At 57.1% G+C, this 24,500-nt stretch overlaps 1 protein-coding gene across 1 annotated transcript in view; it reads left to right on the forward strand.

The window, feature by feature from the left end:
* Positions 1-1,184: 1,184 nt before the first annotated feature.
* Positions 1,185-24,500, forward strand: part of RTN4RL1 (reticulon 4 receptor like 1) — a 28,870-nt gene continuing 5,554 nt past the window's right edge. The window contains exon 1 of the mRNA XM_062629928.1: positions 1,185-1,324. Within this exon, the coding sequence (XP_062485912.1) occupies positions 1,312-1,324 (13 nt within the window). The 5' untranslated portion in view covers positions 1,185-1,311. The remainder of the gene's footprint in view (positions 1,325-24,500) is intronic.

The raw sequence follows: 24,500 nt of genomic DNA on the forward strand, positions 1-24,500 counted from the left end.
GTGTCAGGGAGCAGAAGCCAAAGCCATGAGAGGGGTGGGGCAGGAGGGACCCCTGGGGCACGGGTAATGGACCGGGGGGGGACGGGGGGACCAGCGGGATGCCCCCGAGCATAGCGGGGACCCGGGCGGGGCGGTGGGGACAGCAGCGCTCCCGGTGTGTTAACGGGACTGAGGGGAGGAGGCGAGAGGGACCCGAGAGGGACAGAAGGGACAGCCCGGGGACAGCGGGACCACTGAGACGTTGGGAACTCGGTGAGGAGTGCGGGGATAGCAGGGACTAGGGAGGGGAGAGGGGACGGCAGAGCTCCCGGTGGAGCATCCGTGATCCCGGAGGAATAGCAGTGATCCGGTAGGGCGGAGGGAACGATACGGGGCGGAAAGCACAGTAGGGAGTGACAGGGATCGTGCGGGGCAGAGGGGACAGCGAGAACAGCAGGGACAGCGATCTGGACACCGGGGGACGGAGGGAGCGATGTGAGGCGGAAGGGACGGCAGGTCCCCGGGGAGCGGCACGACCGGCGCTAGGCAGACGGGACCGCGGAGACAGCCGTGACCCCTGCAGGCGCGCACGGGTCGGGAAGCAGACCCCCGATGCTGTACCGGGACACCAGGGGTGGGGACACACGACGACACGGAACGACGGCGGAGGGGACGATGATGGTGCGGGGATGACGGCCGGTCCCAGGGGGACCGCAGAGCCCCGGAGGGGCAGCGCTGGGCTGTGACCGCCGGTGGGGCGGAGGGGACCGGGGGTAGCGGGGAGGGGAGGGAGAGCGGGGAACGGGAGCAGCGGCACTTTCACGAACTGTCCACGGGAGGCGGGAGAGACGGCGGCGGCGGAGGAAAAGGGGGGGGCCCGGCAGGGCTCGCCCAGCCCAGCCCAGCCCAGCCCGGTCCTGCCCGCCCCGTCGCTGCCCCGCCCCGCCCTGCCCAGCCCTGCCCGCCGCTGCAGGCAGCGCGGCACCGGCACCGGGCGCCCCTTTATAGGCTCGGTCCGAGGGGGTGGGGGGCGGCGGCGGCCCCAGCCCCGAGGGGGCGGCTCCCCCCTAAAAGCCGGCGGCGGGACGCGCGGCGGGCAGAGGCGCGGCCGGCGCTCCCGGTGCTCCGGGGCCGGCGCTCCCCGGTGCCGCTGCGGCTCGGCCCGCCATGCCCCCGCGGGGGCCGCTCGCCCGGGCCCCGGCTCCGTGTTCCCGGTGCAGGAGCAGCCACCGCTACCGCCGCCGCTGCCGCTCGCCGCCGCCGCGCCCGCGGCTCTGAGCGCCGCCGCCGCCGCCGCCGCCGCCGGGAGACCGCGCCCGCCCCGGCTCCAAGATGCTCCGCCAAGGTGAGCGCCGCACCGGGAGGGCACCGCGTACCGCGGGCACCGGGGGCAGCGGGGCCGGCCCCGAAGTTTGTCTCCCCGCCGAAGTTGGGGCTGCGCCGCCGGGCGCCCCCCGCCGCCGCCGCGTTACCGACACCGATGCTCGGGTACCCCCTGGGGTCCCCGGGTAGCGGCACCGGCGGCGCACGGAGGGAGCGCAGCGCGATAGCGAAGGAGAGCGGGAGGAGCGGGAAGGAGGCGCGGCAGGCGCCCGGTCCCGCAGGACCGGAGACGCGGCGGGTCCCGCGGGTGCCGGGGTACGGCGGGTCCCGGAGGCAGCGGAGCCGCGGCGGGCGCGGGGGGGCGTCGGCGCTCGTCCGCTGGAGCGAGGGAACGGGAAACGGGGCTCAGCGGGGGACGCGGGGGGGGTTCGGCGGGGAAGTTGGGGCGCGCTGTCCCGTTCCGCCCCCCCGAGGAGATTCGCTCCGCTGTGACATCACGCTTATTTCCATGGCAACCGCCTGGGACATCATAGGGGAGCTTTTTGACATCACAGCGAAGGGAGAAGCCGGTTTCCCCCGGGGGGTCCAGGACGGGACGGGGGGCGTGCAGGACCCCCGGCTCCGCCGCACCCTGGTCAGCCCTGGGGAGATACCGGGGACGGCGGCGGGGATCCCGGCCGGACCCCCCCCATTCCCAGCTCACACCCCAGTTTGGGGTGAACCACACAGCCCCGGGCCCTGCCCTCACCACCACCATCACCACATGCCCCTCTCCAGCGAGGCTCCGGCAGCGGGAGAAGGTACCAATGCTGTGCCAGCACCCCCCAGCATCAGGGTGCGGATCTCCAGGCACGGCACAGACCCCGCTGCCATCCCGGGGATGCTTTTTCCCACTGGGAAGCTTTATCCCACTGGGAGGAATGTCACCTTGCGGCTTGGATGCTCCTTTCTCCAGCTTCTGCTTCGGCTTTGTTCAGCGTGTTAACCCAGCCAGGCTGGCGGTCTTGGGAATCAACCCTGAGCCCATGGAGCAGCTCCGGTTCCCAGCCTCAGCCTCAGTGCCCAGCCTTGATGCTGCTACCTGGAGAAAAAGCATCATCCAGGCTGGAAAACTGGGATCCTGAGGTAGAGGAAGGCAGCAGGGTTGCATCCCACCAGGGGTACCCTGTTAAGGTCAAGATCTACAGCTTTCATTTCTGGAGCTGGGAAAACAACATGCAAATTGAAGAGCCTGTGGGCTAATGTACAACCTATTCTTAAAGTTTTTGTCTTGTTAAGCAAGGAAATAGAGTGCCAAATAGGCTTTGTTAAGTGGCAGCCTAATTAATTATTTAAAATCCTGTAGCTGTCTTTCATTAGAATTTATCTGTACACCAACCACAAAATCAGTCAAACACACTCATTTATAAGTTAATGCCGTTCCTGAATAATTCAACAGGCAGTTAGAGGAGGCCTCCATCCCACCCAAAGGCTCTGCCCTCCCTGTCTCCCCATTACCGGCTGTCTCCAGACCCTGGCATTTGCCCCAGTTGGGGTGCAGAGGGGACACCCCTCCCGTGTGAGGTGAGGGGAGATGGGGAGAGCTGCCACCGGGGCACAGGACCGGGGTGAAACCCCTCCGTGGGGCTCAGGGTTTTGCTGAGGGACGCGGCAGCGCAGGGCTGTGCTGGTGGGAAGCAACACAGGCTGATGGTGGCACTGCCAGCGCCTTCCCCATCCTATTGTTGGGATGAGGGATTAGGGATGTGGAAGGATTGGGGCGGCGGGAGCTGAGCTCAGGGGATGTCTCCAAGGGGAAGCAGCTCCGTGTGCCTTCTGCAGGGGATGGATGTCTTCACACGTCGGGTGGCAGCATGGTTGGGGCAGCACTGCGATGCCTGTGGGTATTTTGGGGCCTCTTGCATCCCAGAGCTCCAGCTGCAGAGGCACTGAGCAGGATCCAGGGAGGATTTTGGGCACTGGGACATCATTGGTGGCATGGCAGTGGGTGACAGCATGGGCGAGGGTGCCAGCAGGACCAGCCCTGCGCCGTGCACCCTGCCCGAGGCGGCGGCACGCAGCAGTGCAACGCTGGCAACGCAGGAGAAGGAGATTTCCAGGTCAAGGATGCCACCAAGGTCATGGGCAGCCATGTCCCTGCCATTGCTCAGCCCATCGACGGGGCATCCAGCCCTGTCCATCCCTGCATGGCAGCAGCCAGCGGTGGGCAGGGTGCGGGCACAGGCTGAGCTGCGGTTCCTGCGCCGTGGAGCCAAGAGCCCAGAAACCTTTCTGCTTATAAAAGTTTAATCTCCTAAAGAGCTGAGAGGAAGCCACAAGCTCTCTGTGCCTGGCGAAGAGAGGGGGGTGGCTGGGGGCCGGTCAGGATGTGGTCCAGGCTGTCCTTGTGGTGGTGCTGGAGGGGGGGGAATAAAGGGGGGGATCGGGCAGGCGAGACCTGCCTGGAGCCAGAGCCGGGATGCAAAGGAGCTGTCGCTGCTCAGTGACCCGCAGTGATGGAGCCTGGCAGGGTCAGAGCTGTGTCCATGCTTGGATGAAAGCTATTCCCACCTTTTGCCCACAGTGCTGCACCGGTGCCCTGTGGTCCCATCCGGCTGCTGAAGCTTGCAGGTGACATTCCAGGTGGCCTCCAAGCGCTGCCCTAAAAACACCAGTGAACCTGGAAACTTCAAAATAGGCATCTTCTGGTGTGATTTCACACCTACCTTTCCCCAGGGCACCCGATCCTGCTGGAGCCGCGGGCACGGGGTCCCTGTGATTTGCAGGATGAGGCTGCAAGTGGGATGTTGTTCCCTGGGGACTGGGCAGGGACTGGGGCTGCTGGAAACATCCTTTATCAAGAGCCAAACCCTCCATTTGGAAGCAAAAACCAAGCAGGGCAGAACAGGAGCCTGGAGGGACATGATGTGGGCTATGGGCAGTCAGGGATGCCCCCCACTGGGGTATCCCCAGCTCCCAGTGATGCCCTTGTCCAGCCCTGGAGCAGCACAGGGGCAGACCCCCTTGCAGAGGAGTGACCCAGGACATGGCTATTTCAGCCCCACAGCGTTGTGGTGGCAACCACCAGTCCCACTTTGCCCCATATGGGTGATGCTGCTCCCCATTCCCAACCCATGGAGCTGCTCCAGCAGAAAACTCAGGCTTTGTTTGTGAAGTGCAATCCCAGGGTTTAGCCACGTTGGTTATAAAGTGGTTATTAACAGCAGATTATGTCTTTAAAGGAGCTTTGGTGGAGCAGCAGGCAGCAGCAGCACTCAGGCAATGCACCAGCACCCGAGCAATGGTGGCTGTTGTTTGGGATGGGTGAGGTGCTGCCCTGATCCAGCACCCGCCAAAGGAGGCTGGAGTCTGATTTAAGAGTGGAGGCAACAAGTGGGAGGCCATAGGGTGATGTGGGGCTGGGAGCAAGCAGGGTACTGATGGGAATCAATGAGGAAGAGCCAGGGGTTCCATGTGCCTGCATGGGCAAGGGGTGCAGGGCACGGCCCCAGGGGCACCTCTGGGATGCAGGAGCATCCTTGTCCTCTCCAATGAGGTTCTTCCCTGCTTTTTTGGGTGATGCTGCCTGAGTCCAAGGAGGGGATGATCTGGCTTGGCCTCGGGTCGCTCCACCAGCACCACAGCCGATGCTGTCCCCACTCCCGATGCCAGCCCCACGTCCCATCTCCCAAAGTGAGGAATCACTGATCCCCCCCCGTACCATCCCTGCGGAACGGCATCGCCATGGAAACCCGCAGCCCTGCGCCTGCCGCCTGGCAATCGGGGGGGGGGGGACGACGACGACACTTTTAGGACTATTATTTTTACTGATGACAAATGATGGATGCTCAGCACTGACAGAGGAAACGCTTGTGCCCAGCACCGGGCATCACATCCCTATTTCCCAGCAGCTGGTGGGGCAGCGGTGGCTCTGCCCGTGTGTTAAGTGCTGGCAGCGGCAGATGCGGGATGGGGAGATACAAGGAGGACAATCTTCTTTGTGCAGATTAGGATTGGGGGGGGTGGGGATGTTATTAAGCAGAAAATGCTCCATTTGGTGCAGAAAGCTCCTTTTCCTCTTTAACAGCACATGTGCCCGCCGGCTGCTTGCTTCCTGGCGGTGCTGGCACAGCAGCTTGGAGCCGGCACGGCAGCTTGGAGTCAGCCTGGCTTTGGTGAGCAGCTTTTTGTGATGCCTGGTAGCTTTGTGACACTTCCAGTGTCTCTTCCCAGCTCACGGCCAGCAGGATGGAACGGCAGGTTTGGGCCCTGGCGAGGTGATGGCACAGCAGGCTGGATGTCCGTGGTGGTCCATCACATCCCGGTGGTACCTGGCCATGGGGAGAGCGCGGCACCGGAGCCGGATGGCATCAGGGATGCTCCATGTGCACCCCATGTCCCAACATCACCCTCACACGGGGAGGCTGCAGCCGTTGTTTACCGGGGAGCAGCAGCAGCAGGAGGGATTTGGGCTGCTGCGCTGGCAGGGCTCCTCACAGAGACAGCCCTGCAAGCGGAGGGGAGGTGCCAGCGGCTCTGCCAGCCCCTGTGCTGCACTTGGGAATTGCTTCTTTTTCCCTTCCCAGCTGTGTTTGCACTGGTTTGCTCAGGGAAACCCCGCTCCCGTGGCCGTGGATGCTTATGGTGCCACTCCAGGGGTGCAAAGCCCATCCTTGAGCATGGAGAAACATCCCTGTGACAAGCCCGTGGTGAGCTCCATCATCCACAAGACCTTCCCCGAACCGGGCATCAATGGGCATGGGGATGCAGTTGCGTAGTGCAGAGCCCCTCTGATCCCCAAAGTATGAAGGCAAAGGAGGGCAAAGGCTGCTCCTGCCCTCCCGAGCTGCAAATCCCACATGCGGGATACAGCCACCCTCTGGGCAGCGCAACGGGAGCGGGGCCGGGATGAGCCCCCTCAGCGGGGATGTGCCGGGGTGTTTGTGCTAACAAGCCCGGCGCATTACAATTTCAATGGAATTTAAAAAACAAAATAGTCCTCATCCAAACGGCTCCGCAGTGCCTCTGCCAGGGCCTAAGATCTGCTGCTATCTGTTTCTTAATAATTGAGGGTAATAAATATGTATTTCTTTCTCCTTTCTCTCCGTACGCTGCCGCTTGTCAGCTCCCTGCGTCTCTCCTCTGATCAGACCCCATCTTTGCCATGTGGAAAGGGAGGAAAAAAAGAAAGGGAGAAAGGGAGGAAGGGGGGGGGGGGGGAGAAAGGAAAGATCCTTTAAGCAAAAAGGATTAAAGCCTTGAAAGTAGGTCTGCCCGAGCCGCTCGGCTCTCCCTGCTCCCCACCACTCGCAGCCGGGGCCAGGGAGGGATGCGCTGGGATGACAGGAGCATCCTCCGGGAGCTGAGTCCGTCCCGAAGGGTGCAGAGCCTGGATGGGCAGTGGCAAATCCCGCAAGGAGCCAGCGGGCAACTTGGCAAAGCCGTTGTTCCCAGGCAGTTCTGCTTCGGCGGCAGATAGTCCTCGGTGCTTTAATTCCCTCTGGGTTTCAGATGGGGATGTTGGCTGGAGAATGATGGGGGGGAGGTTGATGGCAGGGTTGCTGCGGGACACCCCCCCCCCCGGCCGGGGGATGCTGTGGTGGAGGAGGCGCTGGTGTGAAGGAGGAGGCTATTTATAGCTTCCCTTGGCTTTTGTTCCTTTTCCAGTAGAGCTCCTCTCAAAATAGAAGCAGCGCCGGCTCCGTGGCCACACTCGGGGCCCAGCCTGGCTGCAGGGGGCACATCCCAGCCCTGGGTATGGGAACACCCCCTGCGATGTGCTCCCATCGCGTCGGGCATCCCTTCATCCTGCATCCCTTGGGATGGGGTCGGTGTGGGATGGGGAGCGGCGGAGCTGCATCGCTACAGCCTCCCTGCCCTGGGGTGATCCCGGTGCTGGAGGGGGATGAAAGGATGTGGGGGGGAGCAGGGACAAGCACAAGGTGCTCGTGGGGACAGTGCGAGCGCCCTGGCAGGGTCTTGGCCCCGTTTTGCATCCCAGCCGTTGTCTCTGCTCTTCCCTCCCAGCATCCGAGCGCCTCCCCCCCCCCAAGCCCCATCTCAGATCAATGGAGCTGGGAAAAAACAAAACAAAACAAAGTAAATATTTAATAGGATCCAGGGAGCCACGGCGAGCGCTCCCCCCCCCGGCTGTCTCCTCCAGCAGCCGCTCGCAGCAGCTCCCAAGCCCTAATGAGCCTGAGTGCAGCAGGGATCGATGGCGAAGGCAACCTCCGCAGAGGGGTCAGGTCCACCACGTGTGCTCCACCGGAGCTCGGGCTTGGTCCCTTGTGCCCCCCCCATGCCTGCTGCCTTCCTCTTCCTCTTCCTCCTCCTGCCCTGCTTTTCCTCTCCCGTATCCCCTTTGTCCTCTCTGGCTGTCAGGAGGGATGAGGGCTCTGCTGCTCCAGCACAGGCACCCCTTGTCCTGCTGCCACACAGGACATGAGCTGTGTTGGGTATCAGCTACAGGCTGGGGGCTTCCGCAGGGGTGTGTGTAGGGATGGATCCAACGTGGAAAGCTGGAGTTCTGTTCCCACAGTAAGGGAGCAGCTCCCTCACGGATGGAGGTGTGGGACCCCAGACACCCCCAGAGCTGGCACTGGCCCCATAACCTGTGCCAAGACACTGTCCTCCCTCTTGGTGTGACCAGACGTGCTGCCTCCTTCTCGTCCTCATCATCAACCTCTTCCCCTTTTGCCTTGGTCCTCAATGGGGTCCTGCATCCCTGGTGTCCCCTGGAGACACTGTTTGGGAAGTGCTGGTGCCAGCCCCAGCAATGCCAATGTGGGACCTGCCTCATTGCGCTTTGGCTCCATGTGTTTTCCAAGCTTGGATGGTCCCTGTTGTTCCAACACTCATCAACAGGAGCTGCCACATCACCTATTGCCCCAGCACGGCTGGACAAGTCCTTGTTGTGCCCACCAGCCTGTGCCATGGGTTTAGGATTTGGGCTGAGCCGTGTCCCAGCCAGGCATTCCATGGGATGGATCCATGCATCACCACACAGCCTCATCCTGCCCTGGGATGCAGATGTGGCACACTGGATGCAAAACTCAAGAGAAGCACTGGGATGCTCTTCTCCGCCACCACAGTGCTTTGCAAACTGTTTTTCCATGGAAAAGCCAATTGTCCTTGGTGGATAAACCCAGTGCTGAATGCTATCCCTGGGATGGAACAAGAGGAACACCCAACCCTGCCAGACCTCCAGTACCGTGATGCTCCAGCCAGGCTGTGCCTGAGGATGGCAACTGGGTTTACAGCTGGAAAACAACCCGAGCCCGGTGTGGGGAAAGGTCCATCTCACGTCTCTAAGGTGACACTGAGCATCCTCCTGCAGCTCAGGGATACAGGAGGGTGCAGAAGCAGGGCTCCCCATGGGAAGGAGGCCCGCAGCGGCGCGGGTCCTGCATCAGCAGGGGCAGAGGCTGGTGGCAAGGTGCCGAGGAAGTTTTGCAGCAGCATTAGAAAATGTTGACATGTTTTCCTGGGTTTTTGGGTGTTTTTTTTTTCCCAACAATTTCAGATCTGATATCTGCGCCAGATTGAGTTTGTAACCAGCTTTATTGTTTAAGCCTGCTGGGATTTCATCAAAGGCGTCTGCTGTTTACCCAGAACCATTTCATTGGAGAAAACAGCAAACAGACCTGCGTTTCTATCTGATTTCACTTTTCCCTTTTCCTCCTGAATTTAAGTGCTTGTGAAAAGCATGGCTGATAAGGCAGAGTAATGTGGATAAATCCCGAGGACCGGCTCGGCAGAGGCTCCAGCAGCTGCTCTGGGTTTATTAATAGACTGAAGGCAGTTGTGGGACCGGCTGCCGGGCTGATAGCCTGGAGCGAGGCACCGGCATTGGAGCCCACAGCTGGTTTTGACATCTCCAAGGTCCTGGCTCCTCGGGAAGAGGATCCATGTGGTGCTTTTTGCAGTGCAAGTGCAGATTGAAGCTGTGAAGGAGGCAATGTCTGTCCCTCCCCAGGGAGCGGCAGTGACCCCGTCAAGTGATGTGCTCCGTGACAAAGCCAATGCAGCCATGGGAAGCAGAGAAGGATGAAGGAGAAACTAAAGCCAAGAGGCCTGCTGCAAAGGGCATTAATCCTCCTTGCAGCTCGGTCCCTAGGGGTTGTGGTTGCCTGCCTTTGACTTCTGCCCATCGCTGACCTTGGAAACACGATGGAGAGGAGGGCTGGGGGCTCCAAAGAGGGTGCTGACCTGCGGGATGCAGCCCCTTTTGCTGCCGACCGCTCTGCCCCAGGCATCCTTCCCATGGCTGCTTTGCAGGTCCTCATCACCCATCCCAGCGTTGTTTTCCCCAGCATCTCCCCGCCTTGGGAATGGCTTGAGTGGCCATCCACACCTTTCCCTTTGGCATGGGCACACAACAAGCTGGGGTCGGGTCTTTCTCCGAGCCCCTTTGGCACCTCCTGGCCACGTTATCCCCGTGGCTCCTCGCCGGCGTTCCGAGGACTTGTCTCTTCCATCGATCACACCTGCACGGTGACAATGTAATTTTTATCTCCGGTTGTTTATTTCTCCGACAGAACTACTTGTAAATTCCAACAGGAATATATAACCCCGCGTGTGACAGAGCCGGCGCACGGCGATTAATCTGCCCTCTGAAGACCTGAATGCACAAGTGTCCCAGTGTCACTCCTGGATGGGGTGTCAAGCCCTGGGGCAGCACCCTGGGGACGTGCAGGCGCCCAGTGGCAAAGCATCCCCTGGTCCAGACGATGCTCCTTTACTCCTTACTATTGCTAGCAGCTCCAGTGGTCCCCATGGGATGCTCGCAGCCGAACCCGCTCTCCACAGTCAGGCTCCAGCTCCTCTTTTTGGGAGGTTTATGCAAATAGGGCTTTTTTTTTTTTTTTCTTTTCCTTTTTTTTTTTTTTTTTTTTTGTTCTAATTCCTTGCTGCTGCTGCTGCTGCTCTGCTGTGCCCCAGATAGCAGAAGTGCTGAGGAGAGGTGTTTGCATCCGGTCCTGCGGCACCGGCGTCCAGCTGCCCTCCTGACCCAAGGGAGGAGGGATGCAGCAAGGAGATACCCCCTATATCCTATAGGGGTAAGGGGCAAAGAGCAGCCCACAAGGACACAGAGGGCCGGTACCTCCCCATTACGCTAGGAAGGACGGGTGTTAGCACCCATGAGCACGGAGCAAGGATGGGGAGCAGGCTGTCGATGGGAGCTCTGCAGCAAGCCCCCGTGCCGTGGAGCTGCTTATTTACAGCCTCCTCCTCGGGAGCATCTGGGAAGCGAAGCGCGTCATTTCCAGAGAGAGCAAAATGCTGCATATTTCAGTGTCTTCTGAATTTTTTAGGTTTCCCTGAACTGTGCTAATGGGTTGGTGGTGGCAGGGAAAGAGGAAAGGGAGGGGGGGAGAGAAGAAAGCAAGGGCCCAGCCCAGCTCCCGGCCTGCCTTGCTGCTCCTCCGTGCGGCCACCACTGCATTGCTGCTCTTAAAATATTCAGTGCTGTTGGCCACAATTTCACAGCGGGTCAAAGCGAGCCGAGGCAGCAAGAAGGGAGGCAAAGTGTGACAACGAGATTAACCCCGGCCCGGCAGGTCCCCTCCGCGCTCGGCAGGCTGAGCACGACGTGCTGCAGCCACCTCAATCCCATAGGGTGGGCAGTGAGGATGGAAGGGGGTGCCTCCGGGTGCTCCAGCTTGCTGCATCCGTGGGGTCAGCTCCAAAATGATGTGTAGGGGGAGTGGGAGCATCCTGGGTGTCATTGAGCATCCTCTGGGTTCCAGCATCGCCCCCAGGTATGGGATGATGCTCTTCCTGCTGCGAGCTGCTGCAAAGCCGGAGTTGTGCCGGGTCATGCTGCTGGATGAAGGGCTGAGGATGCCACCCCCAGGTCTCAGGGACATTGCTGAGGGTCCTCAATGCTTCTGCACCCCAAAACATCATGGTCCCCCAGGCCTTCTCCAGCTGTCACTTAGTGCTAGTGGAAGGTGTCCCTGCCCATGGCAGGGGCTTGGAACTGGATGAGCTTTAAGCTCCCTTCCAACCTAAACCATTCTTATGCTGGAGCATCCGATTTACGATGCAAAAGAGCCGCCACTTGAACCTAGAGGGGTTTGCTGACAGGGATGTAATAATCCTGCCATCAACTGGAGTTTGCTCTGCAGTTGCTGGCTTGCCTAAGGAGACTTCTGCTGCTGGTGGATGAAAATGAAGCAGAGAGTGGTCTGTGCAAGAGGGGATGGTGGCAGGTGTCTGTGGACCAGTGGGGATAGGCATGATGCAGCAGGCAGAAGCATCTGTGCCCTGGGAGCAATGTGCTGTCCGGAGGCTGCAGAGCTCCAGCAACTGCCCCTTTGCATGGGCTGCACACTCTGGAGCGGGGCTATGCTGCATGGCCAGCATGGCCAAGGCTTGGTTTTGCATCTCCTGCACTTCCCTTGGCTTCTCGGTTGTGTGCTGTAACTTTGGAGCTCACCAATAGCAGTAGCAGAGCAGCGCAAAGCCCTTCTCCTTGTATGCAAGCGTGGTGTCATCTGCAGGAGGTGCTGCAGCCGATGGATGCTCCCCTGGGCTTTTCAGGATGCTGTGGCTGAGCTATCAGGGTGTCCTTGGGGTGTCCAAGAGGTGGCTGCTGCCAGGGAGTTGATGGTGAAGTGACCATCCCATTGCCAGTGACAGCACCATCACTGCCTCATCCCTGGGGATACCCACTTAGGCCCAAAACCTGGCTCCCCCAGCATGTGCTGGTGTCCCCGCTGAGGTCAGGGCCCAGCCCTGGGGATGCCCTCCCGCATCCTGCAAAGAGCCGGGCTCTTCTCCCTAATTCCCCTTGATCCCTGTTAATGTACCAGCAGATGTTCCCATTATCCATTTAAATGCCTAATCCTCCCTTGAATCCCGCTAAGCTCCTGGCCTTCCCGGTACCTTGTGGCAGTGCGTTCCACAGGTTAATTACGCATTTTTAATTAACCACCAAGCAGAGAGTGACCCATGAATAAGGGATGCGAAGTTCCAGCGGTTGGGAATAGTCGGTAAAACATCCCCTGGATAAAACAGCTCTCCTTGGATAAGCTCTAGAGATTCCTGGCTCATGGATCTGCCATGACCAGGGGACGGGACAGAGCCATGCCCCATGCAGATGGGACCCCCCAAATCAGGGTGAACCTCACCCCCTCCACACCTGCCTGCATCCATCTGAGCGCGATGGAGCAAGCGCAAAGAGGGAGGAGGAAGGAAGCAAAGAGAGGGGGGGAAAACCAATTCACGTGTTGTGTTTAAAAGGCATTTTGGAAGTGAATGCCGAGCAGGCTGCGGGGAAATCGCCTTCGAGGCCCGCTCTCTGCAGGGACGGAGCTGTGCACGGAGCAGGAGCATTCTGAGACTTAATTGCACATTTGCACGGGCTAGTGTTTTTATTCCTCCCAGGTCCTCGAGGTGGGCTTTGAAGGTTGCTGTCTCTCCGTAATGGTTTTCTTTATCTCCGCCAAACCCCGCACACCTGCGAGGTGGAGCGGCTTGAAAGGAATTGTGTTGGAATTGGCTCCCGGTTTAATAAATCTGCAAATGGAGCTGGGATGCAGAGAGGAGAAGGTGGCTGCTGCGGCTGGAAGCGCCCTCCCGCCTCGCTCCCCACCTCCCCTCTGCCTCCCCTTCCCCTGCCCGCTCCATTAGCTTGCTTTCAGCCTCTCTCCATGGGCCAGAGTGAGCGTGGGGTTGAATGGCCTGCGGTCCGGAACGCTCTAATGCCCACCCCGCCGCCTCCAGCTACACATTTATCCTGGCATAAACCTGCCTGTGATTCCAAATCTGGCAGCAAAAGTGAGAGTTTAGAGCCCTGCCGCGTCCCATGGGCTGTGCTGGATGGAGATGGTGCTATAAACCCTATCATGGGATCGTGGCATCATGGAACGGGTTGGGTCGAAGGGACCTTAAAGCTCATCCAGTTCCCCCACGGGCAGGGACACCTTCCACTAGAGCAGCTTGCTCCAAGCCCCTGTGTCCAACCTGGCCTTGAACACTGCCAGGGATGGGGCAGCCACAGCTTCTCTGGGCACCCTGTGCCAGCGCCTCAGCACCCACTTCTTCCTAATATCTCATCTCAACCTCCCCTTTATGCTAACTATCCTTTGAGGTCCCGTTTCCTTTCCTGTCCCCCAGTTTGGAGCTGAGATTTGCTCCCGCTGTAGCCATCAACCATGCCCTGCCACCATTTCTCCAGCCCTGGTAACCCGCGCCGTGGCCCCGCAGGGGATAGTTAGCCAGCTCTCCACTTTGGCAGCAGAGCACAGCGCCGGAGAAGCACCGGTGGCCCGGTTCCTCCGGCAGAGACACGGGGCACCCCGGCTGTCAGGAGGAGAGGAATGGGCAGCCACAGGAGTACACAGACAGGTTAATGGCAGCTGTGGATGCTGCACAATTGGATTTCAGCTCCCTGCTTCTTAAGGAAGCAGCATCTCCCCCTCGCTGGGAAACCCGGCAGTCCCACTGCTGGCCCCAAGGAGCCTGGCTGGCAGCGGGGTGACCATGGAAAACACCCCAAAGTCCATTCCAAACCCTCCCTTCCCCTTGCTGGGTTACCCGCAGAGGCCGTGCTGCCTCCTGCACAAGCCCCAGGTGAACAAGACACCAGGAGGTTTGATTGCATTGCAGGGTTTTGTTCCACTCTGTTATTCGCCGCGATTGAATTTGCTACCGCAGAGGCAGGAGCCGGCCCAGCCGGAGCTCCAGCGGGACCATGACCTTGTCTCTGTGTCTCCCTTAGACCTCAGCTGGGTAATTTAGTGCTGGTGTGGGAGCTGGGTGTTCATCTTCCTCCAGCCGAGCATCCTGCTGTGGTCCAGCCCCTTTGCCGGAGCCAGATCCTTGCTCTGCCCCACTTTTAGTTGTTGACCTTGCAAATGCTTGCAGGGGAAGCAGCCGCCTTCCCAGCTCCCTCCTCCTTCTTTCTCACCTGATTGTGTCCCTCTGTCCTCATCTCCCTGGGTAGCTGGATGAAGGTTCACTGCCATGAGCATCACCTGAACCCCTGAGCACAGCAGAAACGCTGTGCAACACCCCCCCCCCCCCCCCCAAGTTTTAGTCACGCTCGCTGGTTCACGGTGTCAGATGGGAAATGGAACTTTATCTTTTTGGCTGGACTTCTGTAAAAACACCCTCAGACCCATCCTGAAACAATGGCTCCTTGGCCCGTTTCCTCTTCGTGCTGGAAGCTGTTCGTTGGCAGGGCCAGGAGCATCCCACCCTTAGTGCGAGTGGTCTTCATCAGTGCAAACACATGCATTGGCACCGATGCTCTGCTCCCCTCTACCAACAGCAGGGCTGGACCAGACCTGGGACTGCAGCTTCATCCCACCCCTAGCTCTTAGCAGAGGCCTGAAACCATTCCCAATGGATGAGGAAACGCATCTAGGAGCTTTGGAAGCCGCTCTCTGCACGGACAGCGATGGCTCTTCACCCCCACCGCTGCGCCATCGCCTCTGCTCCGTGATTGAATTAGGAGCTGTAACCCACCTCCCTCCCGGGGCCGGTCCCCGCCGCGCCGCGCTCAGATGCTCAACTAGAGAGCTGTAATTGAATAAGGCTGAGGCAGACAGCGCGCTCGGATAGCCGGCAGGACCTCCTGCCTCCTCCCTGCCCAGCCGTGCACTGATTTATGCTCCCAGCAGGGATTGTGCCTGGGACTCTTGGTCAGCCGGGATGGACTGCTCTGTTCCCTAAGTGGGAAGCTCGTGGGGTGAGCTGGGAGCGGGACCAGGCTGCAGTCAGTGCTGCACAACCCCTTGTTAGGCTGGTCCTTCATTTGGGGACGGAGCAGCGATAGGAAGCAAAGGGAGCCCTTATGGCAGCGGCTGCTCTCGGGCTTCCTGTGTGCAGGGAGTTAAAAGTTGTAATTAGCAAAGTGCTGACGATGGGAAGGTGGGGTGGGAAGTGAGGAGTGCTAAATGAAACCTGAAAGGTTATTCCAGTAAGTGCCAGCACGGTTCCCAGCTGTGCTGGCTTTCCTGGGAGCTGGGGGGATGAGGGATGGGATAAAGGGCGAGAGGATGAAGGATGTCGTTTGAGGATGCTCAGGCGCCGGCAACGCCTGCAGCACGCAGGGGCTGCTCTGTGCCCTCGCTGGGAGAGCAACAGCACAGGAAGATGTGGCAGGGGTTTCTTTGTAAGAGCCCCAGAGGAAGCTTGTCGGAGGCTGGCAGAAGCTCAGCACTTATTGGAGCGAAAATCACAGCAGGGGAATCAAAGCAGGAGGGGGACCGGCCACTGAGCGCTGAGGATGCTCACACCAGCGTCAAGCTGGGAGCGTGGTGGGGTGGATGCTGCCTGTTCTGCGGCTCCGGTGGCTTCTCTTCCAGCTGAGCAGGCAGCAGCACGGGCAGGAGGAGGCAGCCAGCGGTGGCCTCTCCCTGCCAGACGTGGCTGCTCCAGCTCTGGGCTGGTGCGACACCAGGGCTCTATTATTAGACTCCAGTAGGACTCAGTGGGTGGCTGTGAACTCCCTGATGCCTCCAGGAGCTCGGTAGATACCAGGGCAGAGAAGAGGCTATGGTGAGCTGTGTGTGTTAGCAAGGGGTGGAAGAGCCCCCAGGGCATGGGGGCACAGGGAGATGCGCTCCACAGCCTGGCAATTAGCTGTTGAACAAGAGCTTCGGCTGATGAACAAGGCATTGATCCCCTGGGAACATACAGAGGGTTGCTGGTAGCCAAGGAGAGATGTTGCCCCAGCAGAGATGCGGGATGCAGGGCTCTGCATGAAGCCATGGCTAAAAACCACATCTGGATTTCACAGCATCACCTTAAAATGGCAACACAATGTCCCCATCGCTGCCATTCTTAGCAGACAGCATGGGGGAAGCACGTTGAGGCTGTGACACACTGGGATACCCCATCTCGTGCTGGAGGAGGGCTGGGTATACGTGATGTCTCCCTGCTTCACTCCTCTCCCCCAGCCTGGTTTCCGAGCAGGATTGCTTAAATGCCTTTTATGTTGTGACTCAAATGATGAAAGGCCCGAAAATGGGACTAAGGAAGACGAGTTGTACTTCAGAATGAAAACCCCATGAAAGCAGCAGATGCTGTCATAGGAATAAACTGTATCAACAGCGATCAGATGGGAAGTGAAAAGTCAGAACAGAGTTGCTCCCTCTTTCCCTTTTCCAGTGCAAATCTGTGGGTCCATGAGTTTAGCCAGAATTGGGTAGGATGAAAGGCTTTGTCTGACAAGGTATTTCAAAGCATCTGGGAGCCTCCAGAGAAGACATGGCCACTTGGATAGGGAAACAGAGCCCCTCGGTTTTAATGAGCATCTCGGTTGCCTTCCTTTATCCTTCTGCCAAAATCTTCCTTTTCTTTTTCTCTCCCTAAAATAGACCCCAATTTCTGCTGTTTATAATTTGCTTTAACCTTGCAAACCATGCATTTGAGCACGAGGATGCAGAGGTAAAACACCCCTGTCAATCCATACAGCCCAGCCTGTTGCTTCCCCCTGTATGTACCTCCCCATTGTGTCCAGGCTGCGGCCGGATCGGCACCACCATCTCCCAGCATCTCCCATTCCCTCCCCATTGATTTCCCATCTCCCTGTCTCCCTGCTGCGCGTGGCTCCTGCATGGGCTATAATTAATAGAAATGAGACTGCCGAGACCTTGCAGCCCCCATCCCATAATTACTTGGCCTTGCTGCATTCAAGGCGCAGCCACCGGCGATGGCAACGCATCCTCTTCACAAAGCTATTTTTACGAGGCTCTTAATGCATTTGCGTGGTGCTGGGGGATGTGCAGCATCTCCACCAAGTCCCCTCCCAGGGGGATGCACGGGGAGGGATATTTTGGGATGAGATGCCAGCGCCGGAGCTAGACAAAGCAGGCCATTAGCAACGCGCCGTGTGCTGGCCATGCTCATCGCTGCACATTCATCCCCAGCATCCAAGCGCACAGGTTTCGGGGCCTTGGCAAAGCGTTGATGCTCAGTGAGCGGTGACCCCTTGCAGCATCCCGAGAGCCACGGAGGGATCACAGCAGTGCCCCACGTCCAGCTGGGCACACGGCATCTCCCTGCCGGGTCATTAAACCTCCTAAGGGCGCCGTGCAAGGCGCAGGTCGGCTCCATACGCCGGGCAGAGGAGCAGCAGAGCGCAGCTATTCGCAGGGCTCTGCTTTTATCACTGGGCTTTTTGGGTACAAAGTTGAGTGCAAAGCACAGGAGGGGTCTGTGAGAGGCAGCCACAGCGTGCCAGCACACGGCTCCCATAGGGGTGGGCTTTTGCTGCTGCCTGCGATGCTCGCGTGGCTGCCGACCCACAGGGATGGTCACTTGGAGGGCTCATTGCGCCACGCACCCGCCTTGTGAGGGAGACCAAGGGGCTGGGGAAGGTGCTGCTACCCGGTTTGGATGTGGGATTGAGGCCTGAGGCTCCAAATGACGCCATCCAATTTCTTTTTTTTTCCTCCTTTATATTTTGGGGAGGAGAAGAAAATGTGACAGAGGCAGTGGCTTTGATGCCTGCACATCAACCTCCTTCCCCCCTGCTGCAGGCAGGATGATGTGCCGCTGAATGGGGAAGAAGGGAGATGACAGGCTCCAATTTGCCCTCTTCTCCACTGAACACAAGGACATCCAATAAATCTGGAATGCAAAAAGGGCTGAAAAGGGATGAAAGGGAGCCCACGCGGCACGGTACGTAATTGGCTTGTGGATCTCGGTGGCACAGGACACTGCTGGGGTCAGGACCTCAGCAGGATTACACGTTTATAGAGCTAATGCTCTCCCTATTAGCCGTGCTAGCATAAAAACCACTGCAGAAAGGCCCTTTGCCTCCCTCTTCCAGGCCAATACCTGCTCCATCCAGGTACAGGTCCATCCAGCGCATCCCTGGCTTCCTGCAGCCTCCGGTCTTAGCATCTCCTGTGGATGCGGGCTGGGTGACAGGGCAGCCGAGCGTGCACCCGGGCAGCTGTCACTTTGCTCTTCCACCTCACACGTGCTCCGTTCTGCCTGCATTTCTGATCCTAAAGGAACCCCCCCGTAGGTCCCAGCCAGCCGCTGGAGGGGAAATGAGCTGGTGAATCTCCTATCGCTTGTTCAGCCTTCGATAGGGATCTGGCTGGTGCTCGTCTGGGGTGGGTGTTGTCATTTCATCTGCGCTTGTTTTGCTGTGGAGCACCTCTGGAGGGTTTCACTTACAAAGGACGCCCCATTCTTATTCCTACTGTGAATGAACTGCTTTACATTTCTGTGAATGGGAAGGGAAACTTGTCACCTCGGGACAAAAAGGGAGTGGAAGTATCTGATGATCCCCTGAGAGCCTCAGACAATCCACTAAGCTCAAGTCATCCTCCTGCATTTCTCTCTCCTCCGGGGCAATTGGAATTATCAGTCCCTTTGTGAGGACCTCAGGATCTCCCTATCCTTTGCCAATTCCCATCCTGGCTTTGCTGGAAGCTGCTGGAGCCCCATCCTGTGCTGGGGACCAGCAGAGGATGCTTGGTGCCTGCTGGGGGTCAGGATGGCAGTACCAGGAGCTGAAGCCCTTGGCCATGCCTGAAATCCTGCAGTATGCATGCACGTCACGCTCAGGGTGCCCATGGGCTGTGCTGTCCTCTCCCAGAGGAGCGGGAGCATCCCTGTGCCCATTGACACCTCCAGTAGCAGTAGGACCCAAGGACCACGTGTAAACAGGGATGAGCCATTCCCCTCCAGTGGGCCACTGTGCTGGGAAGGTCCCAGTGGCTTTTGAGACACTGGTCCATCATGTGCAATGGGATGAGACACAGGGGCATGAAAAACCCTCCAGCAGCAGGGAAAGGAGACTTGGGAGAAGAAGGCAACCCCTTCTCTCTGGTATCCAGGGATAGGACGGGAGGGAATGGTTAAAAGCTGCACCAGAGGAGGTTTATACTGGATTTTAGGAAGCATTTCTTTACTGAGGGGTTGGTTAAACCCTGAAGAGGCTTCCTTGAGAGGCAGTCGATGCCCCAAGGCCTTCAGAGGCATTTAGGCAGTGCCCTTACTAGCAAGCCCCTGGACCAGATGATGGGTGTAAGTCCGTTCCAATGGAAATATTCTATTCTATACTCTTCTATTCTGTCCTATCCTGTCCTATTGATCTGCCTTCAACCCCATGCAAGCAGCAGCCCAGCCTCTGATCTAGTCTCCTAAACACCAGCTTTTAGGCTCTGCACCGTGGCACTGTGTTTGTGCCCTGTGCCTGCATCCGTAGGACCAGCAGCATCCGACTGCAGCTGTACTCCAAGGGCATCACTGCAGCGGAAGGCGTGCTGCAAACCGGGGTTAAGCAGAGCAGATTACACAGGGAAAACACACTCCCCACTCCCTCCGTTTCTGCGTAGTTAGTCCTGAAACAAGCTTTTAAATGAAACAAGTTTCCACAGCCGAGTTTCCAATCCCAAAGCCACTTCCACCACTGACCTCCTTTTTCCGCCCCCCTCCTTTTCCGTTAGCTGAAGCAGCAGGAGGAGGAGATGCAGACACAGAGAGAAGTGCTAATTAAACAGGGAGTTCCACATTAGGGTACAAATCCTCTGGACCAGCACAAACCCTGCCAATTTCTGTATTTATCTATTATTTTTGCAGCACAATTGTAATTTCCAGTGGTGCCTCCAGCACCAGGAGAGAGTTCAGGGGCTGCTCTCGGAGAGGATTAGCACGCTGGAAGCATTATTACTTTCCTTCGCTGTGAATTCAGGAGTGATTCCCTGATGGCTGCACTCTATATAGAAGTGAATCGGTACTAATTTGTTTTTGAGGATCACACATCCACCAACATGTGAAAGACAATCCTGCCTCTCGATGTATATTTCGAGTCAGTGCTACAGCAAACAATATAAAATAAGGAAGCAAAGGAAGCCAGACCCTGCTCATCCAAAGAGCCAGAGCTGGAAAAGAGCGGACTTTGATTCTTTTCTTGCTTATGTGAGTGGGTGCTGCCTCTTTCCAGCAGCGTTTTGGGCTTTGGCTGTGCTGCCTGTAGCAATGGGCAGCAGGGGCTTGGCCATTCCATGCACTGAAAGCCTCAGGGATGCTGCATCGGACGGGATGTCAAAGAGACGGAGCATAAAAGGCTTCCTCCTTATTCTTCCCTTTTAAATCATCCTGGAGTTTAACTGCAAGAGAGAAATAGATTAACTAATTGAATCTGTAATGACAGAGGGGCCGGGCACCTGGCAGGAGAGCAGGAGCCCCACCACCCATAGCTCCTCTGTGTGTGTGTGTGTGTGTGTGATTCAGAGGGACGTGGTCCATGGGGAGATATCAGAGCCGGCTGAAATGGAAGACAAAGCTATTGTTTCAAACAGAGCTATTGATTTTTACATTATTACACTATGAAATTTATGGTCTGGTTTCAAACTGCAATCGGAGTTAATGACCACCATCCAGAAACTTCCAGGTGACCTTGGCCTCGGCGTTGGGGGAGGAAGGTGAAAAGCTCTAGAGAATGGGTCAGCAAATGTAAACCACACTCCTGACGCCCAAAAGGATGTGGTTTTGGGGTGCTGCTCACCCCAGCTCTCTGCCCTGACTCCAAATTGGTGGACACCAAGGGTGGAGGGGGAGAACTGGACCTTCTCAGCTCCAAACAAAAGCTGCTGCTGCTGTTAAGCATCATGCTGCTCCTCTTGAAGCCCCCAGCCAGAAGCACCATGATGTTCTCATCGCATGGTTCTCCATCCTTAACTGCCCTCCTGGTGCAGCTTGGCTGACCAAGGGTTTGGATGGAGCTGGAGCTCCATCCTTTACTGATGCAGAAATGCAAACTGGGGGCTCCAGAATGGATGAGAAGCACCCAGGAGCAAGAGAAACCCTGTAAGAGGGAAGAGCAGTGGCCAATGCCTGCAAAGGGCACGGCCCATTCCCAGCGCTGGCCGGCCCTCCCACTGCAGTTGTGTGAGGAGGATTTGCTATGTTGGGGCTACCAAAGTGAGGATCAGGGCGACCAAGAGGAGGTTTTTACCAGTTAACACATGAGATACCACTGACACAAGAAGGGTTTGTAGGGGCTCCAGCACTCCTCAGTTTAAAGCCTTGAAAGGTACCTCCTTATGCATCTTTTAGCACCAACCTCTTCCCGAAGCTTTCCTTAGCAATATTGGTTCTAAATTTCCTTGCATGCTTCTTCCTCTGGGAACACTCTTTTCATTTGCCAGTGAAGGAAGGCAATTTCCAGCAGCTGGAGATGGGGTTTTTTTTTTGGCTTGTAGTACCTTCTCCCTGGAACATCCCTGCCGCTGCACCCGGAGCTAAAGTTGTGTGAAGCCGGTAGCCTCCAAGCTCATCTTCTGCCTCGGAGGTCATAATTGCCATTAAATCACAGCTTGCCTAACCAAATTATGCAAAACCGGAATGATCTCCAATGATTTTTATGTTGCTGAAACGTTCCAGAACTGCCGGGGTGATGACTGGGGGATTGGGAGCAGCTGTCACTCTATCAGAAACCATAACTCCAAACAGCTGGGATCTGTCAGTTATTTATGACACCGTTTGCGAAGGGGGGGGAAGAGAGAAAAGGATTAAAACATGATGAAGGTGGATGGGTGGCTGCCACTCGACAGCTGACAGGCAGCTCTGGCAGGATGAGAGCCCTGTCCCATGTCCCCGCCGGGATGCAGGGAGCAAACGCGCTGAGGATGCTCCTGCTGTGATCACCGCAGGACCACGGGGCAGCACCTTAAGGGGCTTTTTGCTGCTGCTCACTGGGGAATTGTCCTGGTGACAGGCAGGATGGGCTGGTTTGTTTTATCCTCTGTGTGGCAAGAGAAGAGAGGGAAGAGGGAAAAAATCCCCCCTGCAGCTCCTAAGCACGGGTCTGACACCGCTTTGTTGCACTGTCCCAGATCTGAAGTTCCGCTTTTGGCTCTCACCCAGTTGCTGCCACTGCTCTGGCCTTGCCTTTCATCATCCTTCACCCAGCAGATGGAATTGTGAGCGTTTGAGGCTGCTTTTTCTCCTTAAGCAGTAGTTTCTTTCTCGGTCCCATCCTGAGTTAGCTCCCACTTTCAAAGTGTCTTTTGCCCAGGGGTTGCCCCAGTTCACTTGGATTCCGAAGCCATCCTTTGCTAGCTCCAGGGTGTGAATAGGACAGGAAACGTCTCTCTGGTCCTCATTGACAGCGAGGTGGTGGTGTTACACCAGGTGTGAATTTGGCTTCAGAAGAGGGTGAGTGATGAGCAAACTTCTGCTCGCAGCTGGGATTATCAGAAAGGCAGAAGACAGATGTTTTGTCCCCACTTGTAGCTCGCTCTGCTTAAGTATTATTATTTATATTATGTAGTAGCTATACATAGTGTTTTATGGCAGTAAAGATACATAAATCAGCAACCAGAAGACGAGGGCTTTGCTCTAAAGAGCTTATAAATCTAACAGCTTGAGCAGCACCGGTAATGGACACAGTAAGCAGGCAGTCAAGTTGCATGTAGACATGAGCTAAGATAGGTCTCTCCCAAAGCAGATGGCGGTTTAGGAGAGATTTGGAAGAGAAGCAACCTGCTCCATCCTCTAGACCAGATCCTGCTGGAGATTTAGACGGGTCATGACCCATAGAAACTTGGCTGGGTGGAGAGATGGAAGCATCCATCTGAGAGCAGCAGCTTACAGAGAGGGAATGGGCATGGGGTGGAAAGGGCTTGTGGTGGGGCTGCCTTTTGGGGAGCTCTGAAGCTGCATCCCTCCTAAGCCATAGTAAAACCTGTTAGTTCTTCCCCTCGAGCCTGAGGCTCCAATGAAAACAAGTGGCATCACCTCCTCCCAAATAAACCAAGGTTTTGCCTCACTTGGAGACACAGTAAAGTGTCATAAAGCTTCGAATGCAAGAAAAGTGCCAGCACAGGGGACCCTGGGTGCCCTGGCAATGGGCTGAGCTGAGGCCAGCATCCCTGCTGCGATGGCAGCAAAGTGCTCCAACCCTTTGAACCTTCTTCCCCCCCTTGATCTTGGGTATCAAACCAGCTTCTTTTTGCCTTCTTTAAGTTTCTTCCTGTGCTGGCACCGGCCCGGAGGATCCTGGTCTGGGCTGGTGGAGATGTTCTGTGTCTGGCTGAGCGCGCTGGCTCCGGGTGTCTGCATTCTTCTGGCTGCTTTCAGCTCTTGCACAAATTGAGGCTTCACGCTAAATGCATTACGCTGTATAACAATTAATCCCGTGCTACATATAGAAAGTCCTTACTCATCAATAATGCATGCAGGAGGAGTGATTTTCACTCTCAGTAATAAGGCAAAGACAATGGAAACAAGCAGGTAATGGAGAACATTTATAACGATGTTAATCTAATAATGAGTCTAACGCTGTTAAAAGTAAGACTGCAAACTGGACGCATCCAAAGATAAATTATTTTGAGCATTCATTAACTGATGCCTAATTAATGCTCAATTAGAGAGATGCTGCATGGGAAATGGTTTGGACACTCAGACGAATTCATTCCAATCACTGAAACCTCAGTCAAAAGCAGGAGGCAGCAGAAGGATGCGGCGAGAAGAAGCCGAGGTGATAGTGCAGTGTCCATGGGAGAAAGGCAGGAGATGAAATCCCCCTTGCTGGCTCTATCCGTGGCAGCGGGGCTTTGTTTTCACTCACTTCCCTAGCAGGATCCTGTAGGGTTTTTCCATGCTTTTGAAGCTCCCCCTCCCCGGCGAGCTCTGACACGGGCGCTGGTGACCCTCCATCTGCCTCGCAACCTTGACAAGGCGCAGTTGAAAGGGCTCTATCGGGAATAACAAGTTCAACAGGCTGTAACTCCCCGGGGAGCCAGGCTCTTTCCAGCCTGGGAAGCCCAGCGAGACCCCAGCGTTCCTGCCTGTCTCATCCCAGCGGGGCTCGGCTGCTGCCCATTGCAATGCTGGTGTCACCAGCCTCAGGAGCTGCATGGCTCCATGACCTCTTTGTTTCTTGGGAGTCTCCTTTCTGGATCTAAATTTACCAGTCCCAGAAGCAGCTTCTCACAACAGTAGGCAAGCAGCAGGCTTTATGGGCTTGGAGGGAAAACATCCCTGATGAGACCATGTGCCATGAGTGCATGCACTGGGGAGTCCATATGGTTCCTCTTTCCAAGCCCTGCCCACCTAACTGTTATTTTTCCAAGCACCCATCCTTCTGTTTCCCAGTTCTCCTTACCACTGAACTTCAGTACATAGGTAGAATGACATCCCTGGCTTTTCTCCCTACCATTGTGCTCTTGGGAAGCTGAGAACCAACAGCACGGTAGATGATCCCCACAACCACGTCTCCCTCTCCATAGGAACTC

Source organism: Pezoporus occidentalis, unplaced genomic scaffold (genome assembly GCF_034315485.1).
Source record: "Pezoporus occidentalis ecotype Australia unplaced genomic scaffold, CSIRO_AGI_Poc_V1 ctg343, whole genome shotgun sequence".
Lineage (NCBI taxonomy): Eukaryota > Metazoa > Chordata > Aves > Psittaciformes > Psittacidae > Pezoporus > Pezoporus occidentalis.